Source organism: Conger conger, chromosome 5, assembly GCF_963514075.1.
Source record: "Conger conger chromosome 5, fConCon1.1, whole genome shotgun sequence".
NCBI lineage: Eukaryota > Metazoa > Chordata > Actinopteri > Anguilliformes > Congridae > Conger > Conger conger.
Window position 1 is genome coordinate 50,865,354 of NC_083764.1, and position 21,016 is coordinate 50,886,369.

The 21,016-nt window shown below is 40.9% G+C and overlaps 1 protein-coding gene across 3 annotated transcripts in view; it reads left to right on the forward strand.

Moving 5' to 3' along the window:
• The window catches only part of vav3b (vav 3 guanine nucleotide exchange factor b), a 60,924-nt gene extending 41,313 nt beyond the window's left edge, over positions 1-19,611 (forward strand). For 2 of the 3 annotated variants that reach the window (XM_061242276.1, XM_061242277.1), the window contains exons 20-27: positions 839-969; positions 3,383-3,448; positions 6,806-6,840; positions 7,463-7,579; positions 9,031-9,118; positions 9,522-9,648; positions 15,566-15,714; positions 16,356-19,611. In XM_061242276.1, the coding sequence (XP_061098260.1) occupies positions 839-969; positions 3,383-3,448; positions 6,806-6,840; positions 7,463-7,579; positions 9,031-9,118; positions 9,522-9,648; positions 15,566-15,714; positions 16,356-16,397 (755 nt within the window). In that variant the 3' untranslated portion in view covers positions 16,398-19,611. Of the gene's footprint in view, positions 1-838; positions 970-3,382; positions 3,449-6,805; positions 6,841-7,462; positions 7,580-9,030; positions 9,119-9,521; positions 9,649-14,670; positions 14,752-15,565; positions 15,715-16,355 lie in introns of all 3 variants that reach the window. The other variant, XM_061242278.1, reaches the window with a different exon arrangement.
• Positions 19,612-21,016: the final 1,405 nt, after the last annotated feature.

The following is a 21,016-nucleotide window of genomic DNA, read 5'->3' on the forward strand; positions in this document are numbered from 1 at the left end:
GATGGAAAATGACGGCTGGGGGGGGCGCTAGTGTAGCGCCTGGAACACCTGTCATGGCTGGCGCCTGGCGATTGGAGGGCTTCTTGTTTTGCCAGCAGAAGCAGGCCTTTGAGCTCAGTCGTAATCGCTTCATCAGATCAGTCCAATCTGTAATTAGGATAATGATGTACCGCGTTGCTTTTGAACGAAGCCAGCGTCTATGTACAGGAACAGGTGTGGCTACTGGCTATAATGAGAACACATTACCGCTCATGCGGTCGCATCTTAGGGAGCCTATTAGGGCGTCAGTGTTACACTTCTGTAGAACCCCGCTCCCTAACAGGCTAATGCAGTTTCAATTTCGAAAGCCTTTCAGGGGGAAAGAGGCCGCGGTTTCTTCATTAACACTCAGGCAGCACCACTTGCTTTGAACAAATGAAGTGTATACACGGCCAGCATATTTGCATGCCCTAGGTAGAGACAAAGGTCTAGATTTACTCAACATTTGATGTTGCGAGATTCCGCTATATATGAAGTCTGGGCTTTTCATTATTCCAAAGTATGCCATATGGCATTAACCATTTTCAAGATACACAGTTATGAAATATACTATGAGCTTCTGAAATTATGTTAAAGATACAGGTACAAAAAGTGCCTAAAAGGGTACAAATGCTTGTCACTGGGGCGATACTCTATAGGTGCATAAAATTGTACCCGTCTGGTACAAATGGAAATTTGTAATCAAACATTACAGTACTTTCATGGTACATTTTGGAAATTTGATCCTTGAAGAACAAAAATGTACCTCCGCTGTCACTGAGTGGAGCACCCTGTGTTATCGTCCTGTGTGTGTCTTCAGGCCTGCCGAAGATGCAGGCGATCCGTGAGTACTATGGCATCCCCGGTCCCCTGAGCGGCCTGCCACTCGCCATTCAGGATGGTGACATCATCGAGCTCATCTGCGCTGATCTGCACTCTTCCTGGTGGCAGGTGAGACTGAATTCAAATACACCATCCCAAAATGGGAGATTACATTTGAATTTTAATTTGATTTTCAATTTTGATGACATACATTTGATTCATACTTAAAATATATACATATATCAAATGGTGGGAGATCTATTCATATTGATATATAATATAATATATAATATATAATATAATATATCCATGTATTTGTATATATATATATTATATATTATATATATAGAAATTCATAGAAATTCATATTTTACTTCATTTTGTGATCTTTTCTTTTTACGCAAGGGTTTAGCTATTAGGAAATAAATTAAGTCAAGCAAGAGGTGCCAATGAAGAGATCTAGCGTAGTCTGTGGGTGCATCCAGCCTCCTGACTGTTTGGTGCTATCGTTGTAAGATTAATGCCTCGGGCCAGATTCTCCTCCAGCTCACACGGACCCCTGTGAGTAGACTGCATGTGTCGTGTATGATGAAAGGCTTTTCTGCGCTCGGGTGAAAGAGTTGAAAGAGACAGCGGGCTCTTGCGAATACGGTCACACAGACAGGCAGTGCAGTCAGACACACAGACAATAGCCTACATAGATACATGACATGAATCGAGAGACATGGTTTATAGGAGGAATTAAAGGCGGTCGAATAGATAGGCTGGTGAAATTCGTCTGTTTTTTGGGGGGATGTGTGTAGCTCCAGGGAGCGTGGTTGCCTTTCGGAATGTTTGGCTGTTATTTCAAAGTGCAGCATTGGCTGGCGCGTTGGTGGCTCTTCTCATTGCACCTTGTTTATTTAGTTTTGCTTTGCAGCTATTTTCGTTCCACTTTATTGCAGCACTAAAGCACCGTCTGCCCCCTGTTGCTTCCCCAGTCTGGCTGCTACACCATTGATGGGCCGAATGGGATTAGGCACTTGGTGTGATTTCCGACGCGTTGCGGTCCATAACTCCCGGTAGCTCACAGGAAAATGGCAAATTGACACCCGGAGACCAAGTTACTGAGACACTGGCTTTGGCTGGCTAAACGCGCACACGTTTTTTTTCTTTTCTTAAATCCCATCTGTGCAATGGAAATGAATATTATCTGTTTTTATTATTTTATGCAAAACAACGCTTAACGTAACACAGGGCTACTTAATCTTCACAGCCCCATGGTGCCAAAGGCTGGAATTACAGAACACAGAGCATTCGTCTCCAATGTAACCGGGAGACAATAATTTCTATCCTGGTGCCAGAAAAATACAATCAATCACAGTAATTTCATTTCATTCTCCTGTTACCATCTGCTTGCTCTGATGGGGTTATATGTTTAATCTTTACTGTGGGCTTATCTGTGGACTAACAAATATAAGAGGCTTTCAAGAGGCCTGATAAAATGTTATTAAGCTAAACTGTATCATTGATGCTCTAGGAAATGGGTCTCAAATCTAATTTGTGTTGAAGAGTGTATTAGAACAAATACACTTGGCCCTGTAATAAAAATGCATTGAAGAGAAGGCAAAATAGGCATTCATTGGTCTTTCTTATTTTCATAATGCACATATGTATTTATAGAGGAATATGGTATATTTAATACACAAACAAACGCACATTATGCTTGTGGAAAGGGTCTAGTTTACAATAGCTTTTCCTGACCACTTTAGACCTTGTGTCCATTGCAATGGACATCACATATTTAGTGTTCTTTTTCTATGTTAATGAATGATTTACACAATAATCTTCTGATTGGGCATTTAGTAGACCCTGGGAAAAAGTGTAAAGTAGACTAATCATTCATTCATTCATTCATTATCCTAACCCGCTTATCCTGAACAGGGTTGCAGGGGGCTGGAGCCTATCCCAGCATACATTGGGCGAAAGGCTAGACTAATCAATCAGATGCAAGTATGGCCCAACTGGATGACAGCATTACCTCAGAGTCACCAATTCAAATAACTTTTTATCACATTATTATAAATATATCGCAATGGACATGAACTAAAATAAATAAGGAGTTGACTTTTTTATTTTTCTTGTTTGAGCCTCATTTCTACATAATAATAGAAAAGATACTCTTGGCTGGAAAAAATCCAGGTCTGGAGGAGCTAAACAGGCATATTTTGTGTTTGGAATTGTTTCCGTGTTTTTTTGTTAATCTAGCTTTGCTTTTGACGTGATAAAAAATGAACATTACTTTGCTGATTCTCTCTGTTGTGACACAAAGTGTTTTGTCGCCCTGAAATTCAGAGATTTGAATAATGTTTATTATCAGCATTTAAACAAGGCTCTCGTTTTGATGGTGTACAAATCTACCCATTGGCAGGATTTGAACAATAATTAACTCAGGCTGTAAATTAGTCGCACTGCTTGTTCCAGGGTAATTGTCCTGGATTTACTTGGGGCATCAGGACAGGCTCCCGACCGAATATAATGCAATTATATGTTATGGTTCCAGGGTAAGAACCTAGCGACGAAAGAAGTTGGCTTTTTTCCCAGCGATGCAGTGAAGCCTTGCCCATGTGTAAGTATCATGCATCTGTATTTGTTTCAACAGGGATAATAGTATGCACATTTGATCCAAGGAAGGGAAATGTTTCAGCCTTCTTTTGTATGGAAATACAAAAGTCATCATCCCTCTATCCTGCTATCTATTAAAAAAAGGTGCAGGATTTGTATGTTATTCACATGTTTTTAACAGGCATTTTTTTTTTCACAAAGCTTAACTAAAAATGACAAAATATATCCAACCCATACCCATTCTGATCCTGCAATGTCTCAGTTTGACTGATACTGGTGTGAAGTTGAATATGTCCCTGCTGTAATACAATAACCATTTGAAGATTTTTGAATAGGTTTTTTTATGGGGTTTTTTCCAGTGTATTACTTCTGGTTTCACAGAACTTCAATTGCAAAATGGTGCAATCGACAGGAAAATTCTCCTTAACGTGAATTCTAATATCTAGCCAAAATCCCTTTAGGAAAACAGGCCAATTGAAGACAAATTGTAGTGTACTTAATAGAAGAAAATTTACGAAACATCTCTTTCATCCACTTTTTCTCAAGCTAGCTAACGTACATATAATACATTCAAGTTGCTTCATTCACAATTCCTTTCTACCACACACATCTACCCAGTGCTGCAATATGAAGTTACCTTGTGTATAATTCAAAGGCATCTCGATGTAGCCAAGCCAGCACCCACAATAGATAACCAAGCCATTTCTCATTCTTTTATAGCTAACTGATACATTTCATTGTAAACGTGTGGTGGTGGTGGACCTTGGCCGTGTTTCCCGATAAGCGTATCTCTTAGTGTTTTACCAAGACTGGAAAGTATACCTTACTAAAAGTTGTTGTGTTCCCCGAACTATTCCTTTGCAGGTTGCTTAAGGTATAGCTTCTACGTGCGATAGCATGTTAAGTTTTATTTACATTCTTTTAATATATTTGTCATGGTGCCTTAAATCACTGTGCAATCGGGGTTGATTTGCCAGAAGCACCATCACATTACTGGTAGGCCTATACTTCACTCTTTTCTCTGATGTTTTCTATAAAAGTGCACCAGCAAGCGAAAAGCACCAACACGAAAACAACATGAGCTAATGCTGGGGGGAAAAAAAGCTAAGAAAGTAGCGGTCCCACCGCTTCACAGTAAACGAAACAGAGATATTGTTAGACATGGTGCTGAATAAAGAAACATTATTTTCCACTTTTAGGACTACAGTGTCCAACAAAACAGAGAAAGAACTATGGTTAAACTTTGCTCCAGCCCACAGAGAGAGTGGGAATCCTCAGTTTACAAATATAATCAATTATTAGGCAACATGTTCAGTGAAGTCCAACATGCATCCTTCGTAATGTACAATTTTATTCTTTGCATGAAAACAGTCCCATTCATGTGGTATTTTAGTAATATTATTAGCCAACTACTACAACTAAAATGTCCCTCGGGATGAATAAAGTATCTATCTATCTATCTATCTATCTATCTATCTATCTATCTATCTATCTATCTATCTATCTATCTACAACTGTAGAATTATTAGTGTACATATTGTGTAACAGATTGAGATGTAACTAAGGATTTCAGAGGCTTGGGGTCCTAACAGTGGTGGCCAGCGGAGTAAGCTGACAACATTGATAACGTTTGGGAAGAGTGGTCCAGACCAACCTTAAGAAAGTACCACTTACAGAAGGTAAACTTAGCTGAGAGTAAGAACGTTTCAGGAAACACGCTGAAAGGTATAACTTACAAACGACGTAGCGTTAAGAAGGCTTCTGGACACACAGCCCTTGTCGGTACTGGAATGTATTAGGAAATAGTGTTATAGAGACGTGGATGCTGTTAACGTTAGCTCATCACTACAAACATTAATGTAACGTTAAAGTAAACAAATGATTCTTAGCTAAATATACAACTTTGCTAGCAGACGTTAGCTGCCCCCGTTGTAACTTCATATGGAGGGATTGAAAAACGTGATGCCAGCGCTAATGAGGTTAAGTGTTACGCTGAAAGATATAGCGAGCTACACAGCTAGCATTTGGTACAAGCTGAAGTTCAATGAATTAACATAACATACATATCTGGGAAGCATTTTGTGCTACTTTTTTCTATGGGTACTGAAACAACTCAATTATCTTACTTAGAAAGTTAGTTTGTCTAATCTGGTTTAACCTGAGACCCTCAGTATTTGGTTTCGATGCCTACCCTAAATATAACCGGAAGTTATGGTACACTGCTTTGCTGGAACAGAAGCTGTTACCATAGCGACATGAAATAGACCCATTGCCTGTTCAGAGTTGCCTTTTAGAGCTGTCTTTCCGTGAGATTAAATGCTCCCCCCTGAAATATATTGTATTTGTAGCATGGGATGCATCGCCCTCTATGTAAAAAATCACAATGTAATGGTGTGAGACAGAACATGAAAGTGTGAGTCTCGCGCCGAAAGTGTGAGTCTCACGCCAAAAGCATGAGAGTTGACAACTCTCTGTTACATAAGCATTACACCGTTCAGTTAAGAGAATTTTAATCACATATTTGTGATCTTACACCTAAAGGGATAGCCATATAACAATACATATGCATGTTTTCTAAATAGATTCAATATGTCAATATGTGCTTTGTCAGTGGTGCATACAGTATGGCATGAATAATATATATTCTTATATATGACAATGTACATAACACATACTCACGTTCAGATAGAAAACTGTGTACTGAAGCTATCAAGTGGCTCAACAGCAGTGTTAGATCTGTGGGTTGATGCTGAAACCGTTCATCTTTTTTCAGGTCGGTATCCACTGACGACGCTGCCTTCAATAATATCCGTGTGTAATTCCCCCATACTGGGTAGTCTGTACACAGAAAAACCGAAAAAAAAATAAGATGTTGTTCATGAACAGTATTTATTGCCCAACATATTTGAGAAACCTGAGTTTTCAGGGAGGCACAAAATAGTACTGAATGAAATATTTAATTTATTAAAGGGATTAAAAAAATCAGGAACAGGAGATTCCTCAGGTTGAGTTCTGAGCAGAACGAGGCTGTTGTGAAGACCTGGCTTGATACGGTGCTAGATATTATCTAGCATTTAGGTTAACAAAGCATTAGATACACTTTAGTGGTAGGAAAACGGTGAGAGTTGTTCGGCTGAATGGCCTGTTCTCATAATTATGTTATGCTATATATTGAGGGTTTATGGTGGCAGGGATGATCTTGAATGATGTGTATGTAATGCACAACAACAGTCTCAAAGTGCTTTGGTCCTGGGTATCAAATAGCAAATAATGTCACCCTGGCCACATTGGTAAGTTTAAAAAATGTATGCAGTGGCTGTCAACAACAATAATGTGTGTATGTGCCTTTCCTCAAATGCAGGTCCCGAAGCCTGTCGATTACTCCACCCAGCGGTGGTAGGCCTCCTCCATGTTCATTTCTCATTTACATACGCCTTTCAAACAGTGCTTGGAGAAAGATCACTCACTTCTATTCCACACAATGCATACATTTTCCATGCTGACATTGTCTTTGTACTGCTCTGTAGTGAATCATATATTTACATTAATTTTGCAATAGTATATTTGCTTTAGAGACTTCTGGGAAGTCTTTACGAAAGATTGCTTTGAAGTCTTCACTTACTTACCATCATTTTTTGAATCCATTGGGTAAAGCCATAATAGGCTATGTATCTCTTATGTTTGTTTGTTTTTTTAACTTTATTAAACCAGGGCATCCCTTGAGATAACAATCTCTATTTTAAGGTTGACCTGGCACAGATAGCAGCAACACAGTACTGTACAAAGTTCAGAAGAAACACAAAACATCACGACAATACCATATTGTGGCAGAAAATAAATAACAACACAAAATATTGAAACAACTCATTGTACACTTAAAGATGAAAAACATCCAAGCTTATATTTGCTTGATTGATCCAGCAATGAGGTAAACCAATGCAGATACCTGCAGGCTGTTAGTGGCACTGTGCTTTGGCTGACAGTGGTGGTAACGGCTCTGACGTTGCTGATGGTGCAGGTTTGCGGGGGCCATGGAGAGGCCTCAGGCAGAGGCTGAGCTGATGGACAGGGGAAACAGCACCTACCTTCTCAGGCTGCGGTCCAGGGAATGCACGGAATACGCCATAAGCATAAAGTAAGTTCTGCGGGAAACCACAGGAACATTTGTGTTTCTGCAGGAAGCAGCGGGCTACATTCATGCGTTTCTATGAGAAGCGGCGGGAAGTGTTAGCGTACTTCCACGTGAAACTGCATGATATGGTACAGGGTTCTGCTTTTTTTTTATTGGCACAGCATGGAAACAGTGAAACTTTGGTATGATGAAATGTTTGAAGTTGAGAAAAGGGTATTTAGCCCATGACTAGCTCAACACTTGACTATATCTAATGCAGTAAAAATACACCAATATGTTATTTACTACAATGTACAGTGGGCTCCAGAATTATTGGCACCCTTAATATAAATGTTTCACTCGTATGTAAATGAGGTAACAAGCATGCAAAATCCCGTTGTCAACCATCAGCATGGGAAAAGCCAAAGAACTATCAATTCAGAAGACACAGATGGTAATTGACCATAACAAGTCAGGTAATGGGTACAGAAAATACATAAAATACTTAAGCATACCACTTAGCACTGTAAGAGCAACAGTAAAAGGGGTAAAACATATGGAATGGCTGCAAACTTGCTAGGAAGAGGATGCAAGTGTATATTATCCCCATAGACCCCAAGACTTGGTTGTATCTTTTTGTGCATATTTATCAAGGGTGCCAATATTTCTGGAGCCCACTGTATATGTTTGTTTCAAAACAAGTTTCACCCCCAAACTCGAATCAGTGCTTCATATCGTCTCCAGAATGTGGGTCTTTTTATGAGTTGTCTTAGATCGTTCTGCCATCTGGCGCATGTCAGGTTCAGGTCTAAGGTTGTGAAACTGTCCTCAAGTGTCCCTTTACTGAAGCACATATTGCTTTCTCAGGCAGGGGCAGATTTGATGCGTCAATATGGCTGGTTCTTAGACTGTGTTAGAGCTGTAAATGACATCAAGTGTGGTGAATGCTCAAGGTCGTTTAGTGGAACCAAAAAAAGTATTCTCTGTGTACAGCATTTGAAATGGTATTAAAATCCTTCTCCGCTGCATCCTTCCGTTTTTAATAAAAAACGGAATTTTATATTAAGCTGTGTCCATGTTTTATTAAGAATGTGTATAAATAATATGAATAATATGAACTCGCCATATATCACATGGCTGTGTCTTTATTCGTGCTGTTAGGACATCATTCAGAAGTTCAATGAAAAAGCCAATGAAAAAAGGGTAATATGATTGCTTTGCCACTTCTTCTGGTAGAAATGAATTCTCCCATAATGATCACCTCGCAGATTGACTCAACAGAGGGCTGATAGGTGTGCATCAGTATCGTGAACCGTGAGTACGGTTCGTTAATGAGAGTCTGGGTGATCAATTGACATCCCTGCGCATTACTTGGAGAAATGATGCCCGTTATTAAGGCTGCCTAGCTCCGGGTTGCGCTCGATCGTGGTAATCAGCCAGCGAATTACGCTCACCGTTTATCGATCGCCCCTCAGGTTTAACAGTGAGGTGAAGCACATCAAGATTTTGACCAAAGAGGGCCAGTTCTACATTGCAGAGAACAGGAAGTTCAGGAGTATTTTGGTAAGCATTCTGTTCTTGACACTGTGTGAATCAATTACACATTCTCTGTTTTTTTGAGACAACAGGCAAAAGACATTCCAGTAAAAGAAAAGAGCATACATGAATCCTTATAGCCTCTCCCCCACCCCAAGGATTGTGTTCAAAATTAATCAGGTACACATATGAAAAGCTGAAATAGATGTAACAAGAATTGCAAAAAACATTTTTAACATTGGGAAAAGATGTGAATGAGGCAAAATGAAAAAATTATTAAATGTTTTAATTGGACTGGATCTTTAAGGTGTTCTTTATGCTTTTTAAATTTTTTAAATTAAAGTTAAAACAAATTGCAGTTAAGACACCTGTCACACTTATTAGCTAATAGAAACTATAACTAATGCATTGTGGGAAATGTGGTGAACAGGAGCTGGTCGAGTATTACAAGCATCATTCTCTGAAGGAGGGGTTTCGGACCCTGGACACCACCCTGAAGTTTCCTTATAAGAGCCCGGAAAACACAGAAATTGGAATTCAAAGAACCAATGGGTCGAGTGAGTATGACCTGCTTACCGACTGTGTGTAGTGTATATTAATTGATTAACTGCCGAGTAACACTGAAAATAAGTGTACCCTGTGGCTGTCTAAAGGCTATGGGATCTATCTAGGACTTTATTTGGAGAAAATAAAACTTCTGGATTAAAATAAAGAAAAATGTGCTATTTTTATTTGTAATACTAGTAATAAACTATAAATAAATAATGAAGAATGCCTTCCATCTGTGAGGGAGGTTAAACATGGCACGCCAGAGGGTGCAACATCGAGCAGTTCTCAACTTTACAGAATGCTGAAAAAACAGTCAGTTTCGATTTTGGACAAAAATGAGATGAGCGCAGATCTGTAATTTTGAAATACTTGTCTATCATTCAGCTATAATTCCATTACATGTCATTGTGTACAAATATGGATTACTTTATATTTGCGCACATACTTCATGTCAGCAAGTGCACAAAATTTGGTAAAGATATGGACAAGCATTCAAATTCCAGATGAGCTTTGCAAAAACTGCAACCGGAGGTCATCAAGTGTCCCAAAATCTCTCCAAATACAAAACATCTGCATACAGTGAGGTGAAAAAATGTGGGCACTCCTGGTTTAAATGTCTATTACAATGAATCTGTATGTGATTGAAAGCAAATCTGAACTCTAAATGGTACGGACCTTTCTGCAAAATAAAAAGATCGCTTTTTATTTTCATTTTTTACTATTTATAAATGTTATAAAAAAGGAAAAGGGTGCTGTGCAAAGGTTTGGGAACCCTTTTGGATTATTCTTTGTTACTTTTTAAAAATGAGTTGGCCCAGACCTAGGTGACTTACTCGTTAGGGCTTCGATGAGTCAGGTGAGTATAATTCCAGGGCTGAACCTTTTATTCTGAAGTAACTCCATTCCTTCTAAAGTATCCAACTGCAGTGGCTGTTCTATCTGGTGTTAACAACCATGAGTTCCTCTAAACAGTTGTCCAAGGATGTCAGAATGAAGATGGTTCATTTCCACTAAGAAGGAGGCTGCAAAAAAATGTTTCAAACTATCTATTTCCTCTGTCAGAAATTTTATTAGAAAATGTAAGATAAATGGAATAGTTGAAGTCAAGGAAAGGTCTGGAAGACCAAGAAATATTTCAGATAGAATGGCCAGAGACCTGGTGAGAGATGCTCTGACGAACCCATACATCACTGCAAAAGAGCTGCAAAAAAGAGTAGTAAACACATGTCTAGCTTTTCACAGGACAACAATACAACTTACTTTAAACAACAAAATCCTACATGGCAGAGTTGCCGCAAAGAACAATCTCAACACAAAATTAAGTGTCTGATGTATGCAAAAGAAAACATTGAGAAGCCTGAAGCCGTTTGGAACAATGTGCTTTGGACTGACAAAACCGGAATTGAACGTTTTGACCAAAGAAGGTATGTTTGGAGAAAAAATGGTGAAGCCTTTGTGGAGAAGGACCCCTTGCCAACTGTGAAGCATGGAGGTGGATCCATTATGCTTTCGAGTTGTGTGGCAGCTGGGTGCACAGGGAATATTGTGAGAGTGGAAGGAAGACCTGATTCCACAAAATATAAAGAAATTATTGAGGATGTTCAAAGGTCAGTCCACACATTGAAGTTGAAGAGAGGTTTGGTATTCCATCAAGACAATGATCCAAAGCATACCTCAAAATCAACCATGAAGTACCTCCAGGAAAGAAGTGAAGGTTTAGGAATGGTCTCAAAACTCTCAACTTTGAAGCCAAAACCACTTCTGTCAGACACACATATTTTAACAAGCAATATCTCCAAAACGGATTGGTCAGTACCAACAAGTGATACCTAATATTGTACCTCCGATCTTCTAGTTCCATATCAAATAAATAAAAAAGAAATAAAAAAATAATAATAATAAAAATAGAGATCTGCATGATGATATCCACGCCGCATCACAAATGCACTGCCTGTACTACCAGCAAACCTTTGGCTAGACCTGCTCTTTCTTTGATCAGGTTTATGTGACACAATTCAGTCATGCTGGTATGATTTTATTTGTGCCTCCAAAGATAGACTACTGTGCACAATGCCTGTTGGAGAGGTCTGGGAAAGAGGTATGATTGCTTGAGGGCTCTCTGCATGCGGGAAATGCTCACAGATCACAAATCACACATTCATGTTTATTTCAGTTTTTGGCACCTTAAAACAAACTAACAGGAGAAAACAACTTGAAAGGAAACAAAATGAAATTCAGACAGGGGTGTGCGTTTTCTCCCCCAAAAGCCCTTGTCCAAGGAAAACAACAGCTTTCTGCCAATAGATCTGCACTTCCTTTACACCTTAGAACTTGCACAGAAATGTCATAGGAATATAAGAAAATTCATAGTGCAACTTCAGCGCTAACATTTTCAGCAGGGTATCGTGGGACTAAATAGCAATAAACAAGCGCAAGTGGCAGTACAAAACAAAGTGTGTGAGTGACCACCTTCAACAAAACTTTCAGCTTTCAATGTTTTTTCAAAGTGGGAAGAGTAAAACTTTCTGAATTATTTTTCTAGATTTTTATGCAACTTTGTGTTTCATGACATATCTAGCTATGTCATATCTCCAGTTTTTTTTTTCAAATGAGGAAATCATTAGAAAATGTATCCAAATATTGGCACTTTCCCACTGATCTAACCATTTCTTTCTTTGCATCACCCTATTCATGTTGAAATTTGTAATTTCTTTCAAACTGAAGTTATTTTTGATTAAAGTCAAACTGCTTGTTATGGAAGGCAGGAATGTAACCTTCAATTTACTTTAATTGCGGTCAGAAACTTTAGCCATAATACCACTTTTTTGTGTGTAGTTTTATTAGGTGGTGAGAATCCTGCCCTGGGTATTTGCTGTCTTTTATTTTATGGATGCTACACTGTGAGAATCAGAAGTGCCCATTTAATGTTCATCAGATGGTCTGACATCATAATGTTACGGAGTGGACATTGCAGCTGAGGGAGACCTTTCAGAGTAGCAGTGTGCACTCAGGAATAAATGTATATCTCTCCCACCTTGCATTGAGCTGGGAATGGCTCCTCAAAGACGCAAACAGATGTTTGGAGAAAACCCCCCCCCAAAAATCCACAGTAAGAACATCAGGTATGACACACTCATTGCCCAACCACCTTCTCCCATTACCACCCACTCAGGAACAATGATTATGTCTGCAATGACAGTCGTGTACACTCTTTGCAGCGTGGTGCAGAATTTGTTTCCTTGAATCGCAAGAAAAGCTTTGACAGCAACATATTCACCCTTGGAGAAATGTTCAAAGTTCAAGTTCAAAAGAGAAAGGCTGCTTTTGCTCAAGTTCAAAAGAGTAAGGGTGCTTTTGCTCTACGGAGGAACCAAACGAATGGGAAGGTTTTCATTATACTCTAAGACCACCCACACCATGCCCAACCCAGTGATGCCTGGCTGGGAATTTCTCAACTCACACAGATGTTACGACCTGCCTCATCAGGAGTCTTCTGTTGACAGCGTCTGCGGGAAGAGTTCCTGCCTTTTCTTGTTAGGGACGTTGCACACAAAGGAGAGGCCTGGTCTTTATTTGATAAGCCCTGGAAATTCACATAGACACTATTAATGATTTAAAAAAACACACCAAACAAACAAAAACATCAAAACGTGAATAGCGACGGAATGATATATTCAGTCAGTTGTTGGCAAAAGATAAAGACAAATGTTGGGTTGATGAATATGAGCCATGCAGCCTCTGGAGGGCAGCTCGTGTGACAACACAAACATATTGGCTCCCCCCATGTTGGGAGACAAACAGGGGCAGTAAACATATTGCGGAGAGCACGCCAGATAGTTTACAGCTCATCGGCCTGGCCGGTCAGACGGAGCATCAGATGGTGACAGAAGTGGCTTTACTGTTTGGACTTAGCAGGTGCCACTGCGACACGGTTTGCATGAGGTTACGTGCTGCCGTCTCCTGCCAGTGGAGGGTGTGTGACTCGCATACAGTTTCCAGAAATGTTTATTTCACTGTGTACGGTGAAGGTAGGGCACGGTGTCAAAGACACGTCTCGCATCTTTTTTCACGGGCTGCTTCTCAGGAAAGAGGTGTAAATAAAATGGGTTTTGTCACCTTGAAGTTTGCACTTCATCATTAAAATACATCTCAGTAGTGCTTGAAATGAATTTGTAGGCTTTCGGCAGAAGTCATTAGAAAAAGAACCATAGGGGATGGTGTTTAAATGTACATGAAGTACCGAGCAATCCATTTATTTTGACGAATGTTTTGCTAATGTCAGCTCAGTGCTTGACCTGCATTCTATTTTAACTTCTCAAGACTACAGTATCTCATTCATATTATTAGCAAAAACCCCAGGTGACTTAAGCCCCTTTCACACATAGAATCCCCAACCATTTTTATTCCACTACTTGTTCAAATATCCCTCACAAAATCACACAATGCAGCAAAATGTGCAAAATCTCATATTTGTGCAAGAATTGTTGAGAGGGCAGATTCAGTGAAGTATTTACTGTAACGAACAAAAGGTCTTGCATTGCAACCTTTTGCATGCTTTATACAGGATCATTGTTGCTTTTGTTCACACTAGTGCCATGGAAGATTTACATAAACCTTACTGTATTCAGACAACCAATTGCTGCTCCTGTTCATACAAAACTCATGGAAAATGTCCATGGGTTAATATGCCTGTTTGAAAGCCGCATTAATTGGCTTACATTCTTCATATTAGCCGTACATACGGGTTAATATTTACTGTACCTGGGAGTAGGTTGCATGCTTAGCTTGAGGGTACAACAGAGGCCCACATAGGATTCAATCCTGTATTTCCCTGGTTGCAAAACTCAGTTAAAACAGCCGAAAAAAAGTCGACAGCCTGGGATCAGATTCATGCCATTTGCTTTTCTTTTTGTGTTGTTTCTGTGTGTTGGTATTGCATCTCTGTCAGCCTCTTTGTCAGTCTGATGTTTGTGAATGTTAAATTAGTTTTGTACGCTTCCTCTCTCCTCCGCCTCCTCTCACTCCCCCAGATGGGCTGCTGCACGGGCTTTCTTTAGCTTCTCCTGATGGCTTCAGCTTTGTTCCTCCCTCTTCTGCTCCTTTCTGGTCAGGTACATCTCTGTTCTTTTCATTCTCTGACACAGCATTCCACTGCACCATTGCGCGTGTGTTTGTGTGAGAGAGAGTATGTGTGTGTGTATGTATGTGTCTATGTTTGCTGAACTGTGGGTCTACTTTCGGGACTTGGGAGCTACCACAGATAAAGGGCAGTCAGTAATGAGAGGAGAAGGAGGCTGGTTGGGGTCAGAACCCTACTCATCGCTCCTGCCACACTGAAAGAGTCTCCTAGGAACAGAGACAAAATGTTTCAGAGCTCAGCTAATCAGGCTGTATGGCCTTGGCACCACCTTAGTTATGAACCAGTCTTGTTAAAACAAGGAGAGTGGGAAGCCATTTTAGATTTTGAACACCGTACAATAATAAAGTAGTTCATACAAATTGTACATAATGTGTTATGTTATGGAAAATTTTCATGAATACATTTGCTCTGTTTCTAAATATTTTGTGAACAGTTTGTATAAAGAATGTGTAATGTGTACGTGTTTTCAAATACCAATTCCAATTTCCAATGCAGTGGACAAGAAATCAAAATGCAGAGGAAGTACATACTACTTAGTTTAACATTTCTGAACCTCAGATTGATAATAACGCACTTCAAGTGTTGTTTTCAATACATCACAATTTTGTTGTTAGTAATATTGAAATGTAAAACAAAAGGTTATGTTTTTTACTTGATTAATCTGGGCCATGACTGGATCTTCCATATTTCCAATATGAATCCACTCAAATGCGTTGTGAACACATGAACTAACTTTTGGGGGAATACCAGTTCCCATTTAATTTATTTTCTTTTTAATCTCCCAGTGTTCACTCCAAAAGTGATGGGCTTTGCCTTAGCCCGTTACGACTACAGCTCCAGGGAGCTGCGGGAGCTGTCTCTGCTGGAGGGCGATGTTGTGAAAGTCTACAGCAAGAGTGCAAACGGCTGGTGGAAAGGGGAAGTCGACGGCCGGGTGAGTTCTTCCTCCGAGGGGAAAGGGCCAGAACTCACTTCACATTATTTAGAGTAATTTACATGCCCACAGTAACTTCCTGAGCTTACATTTAAACCTTATCCTTTAAGTAATTAGTACTCCGCCGTCCTTTGGCTCAGTTCCCGCGCAGCGCTGGGTTGAGCAGGGAATTAGGGAATGGTGTGTCAGCAAAGCCCTTTGTTTTTAGTCATCATTCTTGTTTTTTTTACGGATCACTGGGCTCTGCAGGTTTTGATATATGCCGTAAGGCAGCGGGCTTGCATACTCGCCACTGCCATTCTAAATTGGGCCCCGACAGGGTCACGGGCCCCCCCTGGGTCAATGTGTCACCGCAGCTGCACGAGTGTCCTATTTAAAGGGGAACGGATGGAAGGGGACATGTATTATTTCACACTGCACTGTGGGTAGGGATGGGGAGACAGGTGTGGGGCCTGGCCGGCGAATCGGATTATTGAGGATGTGCTCTGAGTTAGTTTCCCCGTTCACAGCTGCAGGTGCAGTGACCACTTTGTCTGACACAGTCCCTATTTATTCTCTCGCCACTCCCCCACAATGTAGCTATCACTTTCAACCGAAACCCACCCCTCTATCCCTCATCTTCCTGTTATGCCTCTCTGCAGGTGGGCTGGTTCCCCTCTGCTTACGTGGAAGAGGAGGACTGACCAAGCCCAGGGGCTACCTGACCGTTATTCCCGTCGAGAGTCAACGCCGCACAGCTTTCGCAAACCAGGGACAGCGAAATTGAGGGAACCCTCCGGCGGCCTGTACTCACAAATGACTGAGCAAGCCTGCTCTGTATTCATTGACAATCATTCCGGATGAGACCCCAAAATACAGATTTGTCTTGTCGCTCAGCCCGACCCACTTGCAGAAGTACATTCGCCTTTTTTGTTTACGTTTCAACATGGCCACTCCCAACCCAACCCCCCCAGCCAAGGGTTCTTAGGATGAGACAGAATTGGGGGAAAAGCACTTCCTAGGAAATACATTTTCTTCCAGGTTTACCTCGCAGACACCTCCCGCTGTCCTGCTCTTCTTGCGTGTCCTACTTACCCGGGTCGTTATTGATGGCCTCGCCTGTCCGCTCTGTTCCCCCTCGAACCCGAGGCCGCGGGCTGGAACGTCGCGAGCGATTTAACACGCAACTGTACCCCCCGGACACACGAGGTCCCCGCAGCCCCGAATCCGCGGTCCCGGGGCGGGGCGGGGACGATCGGAGAGGGTCGGTTAGCGGCCGATCGCCCCTATCATCTTCCTCCCCCCTTTCAGCGCAACGGAGTCGATTCTTCACGGTCGCACTCACCTCTTCCCCGAGAGCCGGGCAAACAGAAAGCCGGTCTGTTTGCCATCTCGCTCTGTTTATCTGGTAGCCACATTATGTGCGATGTGACGGTAACAATGTGCTAGCTGCTGATAGAAAGCAAACACAATCAGCCTGACGTCCCCACAAGCAATAGTACAGCACGCCAAGCACAGTGCCGGCAGCTTGAAAATAATGACATCTTCCCATTAGGAGGGAATACCGTTAGCTGTAGCACAGCGCATCCCTAATCCTACAACAAATAGGATTTGCTCAAATTTATTCAGTGCTGTTTGCTAACAGAAAAGTTGTGCGCTATGGCATGACTTAAGGTTACACTCACCCCGAGGTGGTAAACCCAGGTTCAGAAAGTGCTGTTATGTCTTCCCCAGTATTTTGGCTGCTATCACCTGGATTTGCTAATTAGCACAATTCTTCAGCCAGGAGGTAGAATTCATTAGTGAGTTCTTGGGTGGAAGGAATACACGGCAGATTTGTTTTATTTTCTGACACCTGGAATTTCCACCTCTGCACTTACCAATTGAGGTATTATTTTCATAACAAGGAAAATGTAAAACCCTTCAGTGCAGTAAGACAAGGTGTTCTACTGGCTTTTGATTGACAGGTGAATGAACTCAGCTGGGCAGAACTTGATATGTTTCCAACCATTCAATGTGAAATTTCCAGGCAGCGATACAACTCTTGGTATCCTTTCTGGAGCCACTGGCAGCAGGAGAAAGCTTTAAAACTAATGCAACTCTTGGACAAATGTATTGGATGCAAATAGATGTACAGGTAGACATACACGAACACACTTATGATAGATAGATATACATTGGGGTCCACAAGTACGATACCAATAGTTAAAATGCTTCTATTTTGCATTGTTTTCTAATTTAATATAAACTTTTTCATTATGGATTATATTATCAGCATAACAATTTGAGTGAAAAGTTGAATCTTTACATGAATTACATAATCTTTGAATTACATTAATTTCAGAATTTCTTCTTCTTCTTCTTCTTCTTCTGTACTCAAGCAGCCATGAAGTCCTCAAATTGGTGCAAGACCTGATTTCCCAGCATTATTTGACAGTGTTCCAAAGAGCATCTTGTGATGTTACTGAATGCTTGGCTTTTGTCAGTCTTCAAGTGCCCCCATAAATGCTCAACGGGGTTGAGGTCAGGTGATTGTGGATTGTCCAGCACTTCTTGCTCTTCTTTGCTCTTCGAGTAGTTCTTGCAAAGCTTTGAAGTAACTTTCAGTTTATTTCCAGGATTACGTGAAACAGCCCTGATTTTCAATGTGGTCTCAGACTTTTGGATCCCACTGTAAATAATGAGTATCTGGTTTAAAAGTTACTTAACTGGTAGCTGTGTATAATATTGATAGGATGTATAAGTTGATTTGTGGCCAGGTATTAAGTATGCTGCCTGAGGGAGAGTACACAGTCTGAGAATGCATTGTGGCATTGGAACATACTGTACACAGCAGTTCGCTTTTTTGCTCCTAAGGCTATTTATTCAGGTTGTGTGGTTTTAGCAGAATACATTTATTTCTTCAGCTCTCAAGGGTTTTCCCGATTTCTTCTTTTTTTTACAGGTATTAAATATGAAATAAGCTTCCAGTTTTCCTTGGGAAATAATTCCTTTTTTGTTTGTGTGCATTTGTCTAGATTGGATGTTGTTAAATACGTTTTAGACCCTTCCTGATGAGGGCAGACCAAGAACCAAAGTGAAATCATGTTGCCCAGTCACCAGTTTCCTGTTGTATTGTTTGTAATAAAACTTTTTAATAATTTATTATTTTCTAACAGGACAAATAGTCCTTATAATAAAGCGCAACCCTTGACTTATGACATATCTTGTTCATGTGTTTTGATCTGGAGAGATTGATGCCAGAGTAAATAACACCTGATGGGGAAGGCTAGTGGATCTCAATGACGGTGATAATGTCCGGTGCCTCTAATGTGTGTGCATTGGGTAAAAGGTGTTCTCCTTTCTGAAGGACAGCGCACCATAGCGTGGTTCTCATCATGTGATTCGCTGCTCAGGACTTTTGGGGGTGGGGTTGGACCGTTCTGATGTTTACCTGCAGTGGCCATGGCAGCTGCCAGGAGAGGAGGCTCACCAGGTCTAGGTGGAAAGTGTGGACAGCGTTTGCCTAATGCGCATGACCGCTGAATATTGTATGCCGTGAACTGCTTCACTGTTACTGCTCACATACATTTTCCCCAAAACAGATAAATTCAGAATTTAATAAAAATGTCTCTACTTTCTTGGTGTTTTGCCTCCTGTCATCTGATGAGATGCAGAGACTGCAATAAAATATGGTGCTTCAACAATATTAATATTCAGTGGTGCTGCATTTGCAGAGGAAGTTTAAGGTGACAAGACCAATTGCACTGAATGTACGCAATGAGGAACCATGTTAAACTTTTGCATTAGATGTTTTTGTTCATAACAGTGTAACATATTTTCTTAATATTTTGCTGGGAGAACAAAATGTAACTGATGTTCTTTTAGCTCAAAGGGTTATCTGTAATGTTCTGTCACATAAAAAAAAGGTGAAACTTTTTTTGTGTTGTTCCTGTAAATTATTTTGTTTCATATTTCATAGAACAGTAGCCACTAGAGGTCAGTCTTAAATTTGATGAAAATTCCCTTGTGGCATTCGCTTTCTGAAATGGGGGGGGGTTAAGCTATAATCAATTTATGCAGCTGGCAGAGAGCACTCATTACCTCCTCAAGTTTCACTTGTTTTTGTGTGTTGTTTTTTAAATGCAGTCACTTTCAGGTACTCCATGTGCAACCTGAGGCACTGAAACCCTTACTGTTCATCGGAGATGGTGTTGAGAAAATGTGTTTCATGAAAACTGTTGGATGTGGAATAGAGGTTATGAATCTGCTTTTAAAAGAGCTGTTTACTTGTGTAAATTCGGTATGTCCAGTTACAGACTTTCCCTGGGGTGAGATTTTAGATGCTGATAGAAAATGTTTTCGGAAATGTTCACATATTCAGATGGATATACGCAGTTAATGACGATCTTGAAGTAAATGACTGATCAGAACACAGCCCTGGGTTCCCTAAGTCTGCACAGACTCGGGGATTATTGCTGTTGCCGGGCGCGTGGTGGACCGCTTAAGAGTCAGGGAGGAGACGACGGTTAGGATTTCAAAGCTTTTCAGCAGATAATCTGTCTGCTTCTTGCTGCACGAGAGATGAACTCTGAATGTGGCTGGTTATCACTCCTCTCTGTGGAAGTAAAAACATCTCTGCTATTGGGCAGCGTTTGCTTCTATCATTGCGTGATCTTTTGGTCCTGAAACAGCTTTTCCTTGCTCCACACAGCAGGCGTTTACTAGTATCCTTGGTTATCGGAGGAGTCCTGGTGCTGAGATGAGAGAGTGGGTTTTACAGCGGGTTGTGGGGGTGGGTGTGAGCTACTGTAAGCTGGTTGTCTGTTCACAGCTCAGCCCTGATAGGAATAAGATCCGTATCTGCAGTCATTTCATTAATATTTTGCTGCATGCTTATTCTCAGATTTGGAAGGCAGCTGTTATCTCATAGCTGGTGATTTCTCCTTCAGTTGCGTGTGGGAGATGAGACAGGGTCCCATACTGTGTGCTACCAGCCACTCCTTCATTTTGTTCTGTGGTCCACCACAGACGGGAGTTGTGTCTTTGCTCTTGAGGACTGTGCTTCTCGGAGTGGCTTTGGTTACTGAGTTAGCTTGGTACAACATGGAACCTTCCCAAATCTGGAATATGAATTGAAGCTGTTCTGGGTTTTACTTAGTGCAGTTATCCAGCTCAGTAATCCTGCTTCCTGATACAGGCCCCTGGACTCAACACAGTTTGGAAACAACACATAAAGTGGATATTCAATTGAGTACATGAATATTGAATATGTTTGCCTTTGATGTTAACCTTAAACAGATCAGACACCTCCTGGGTGGTAAAAACCCAAAAACAATCTGTC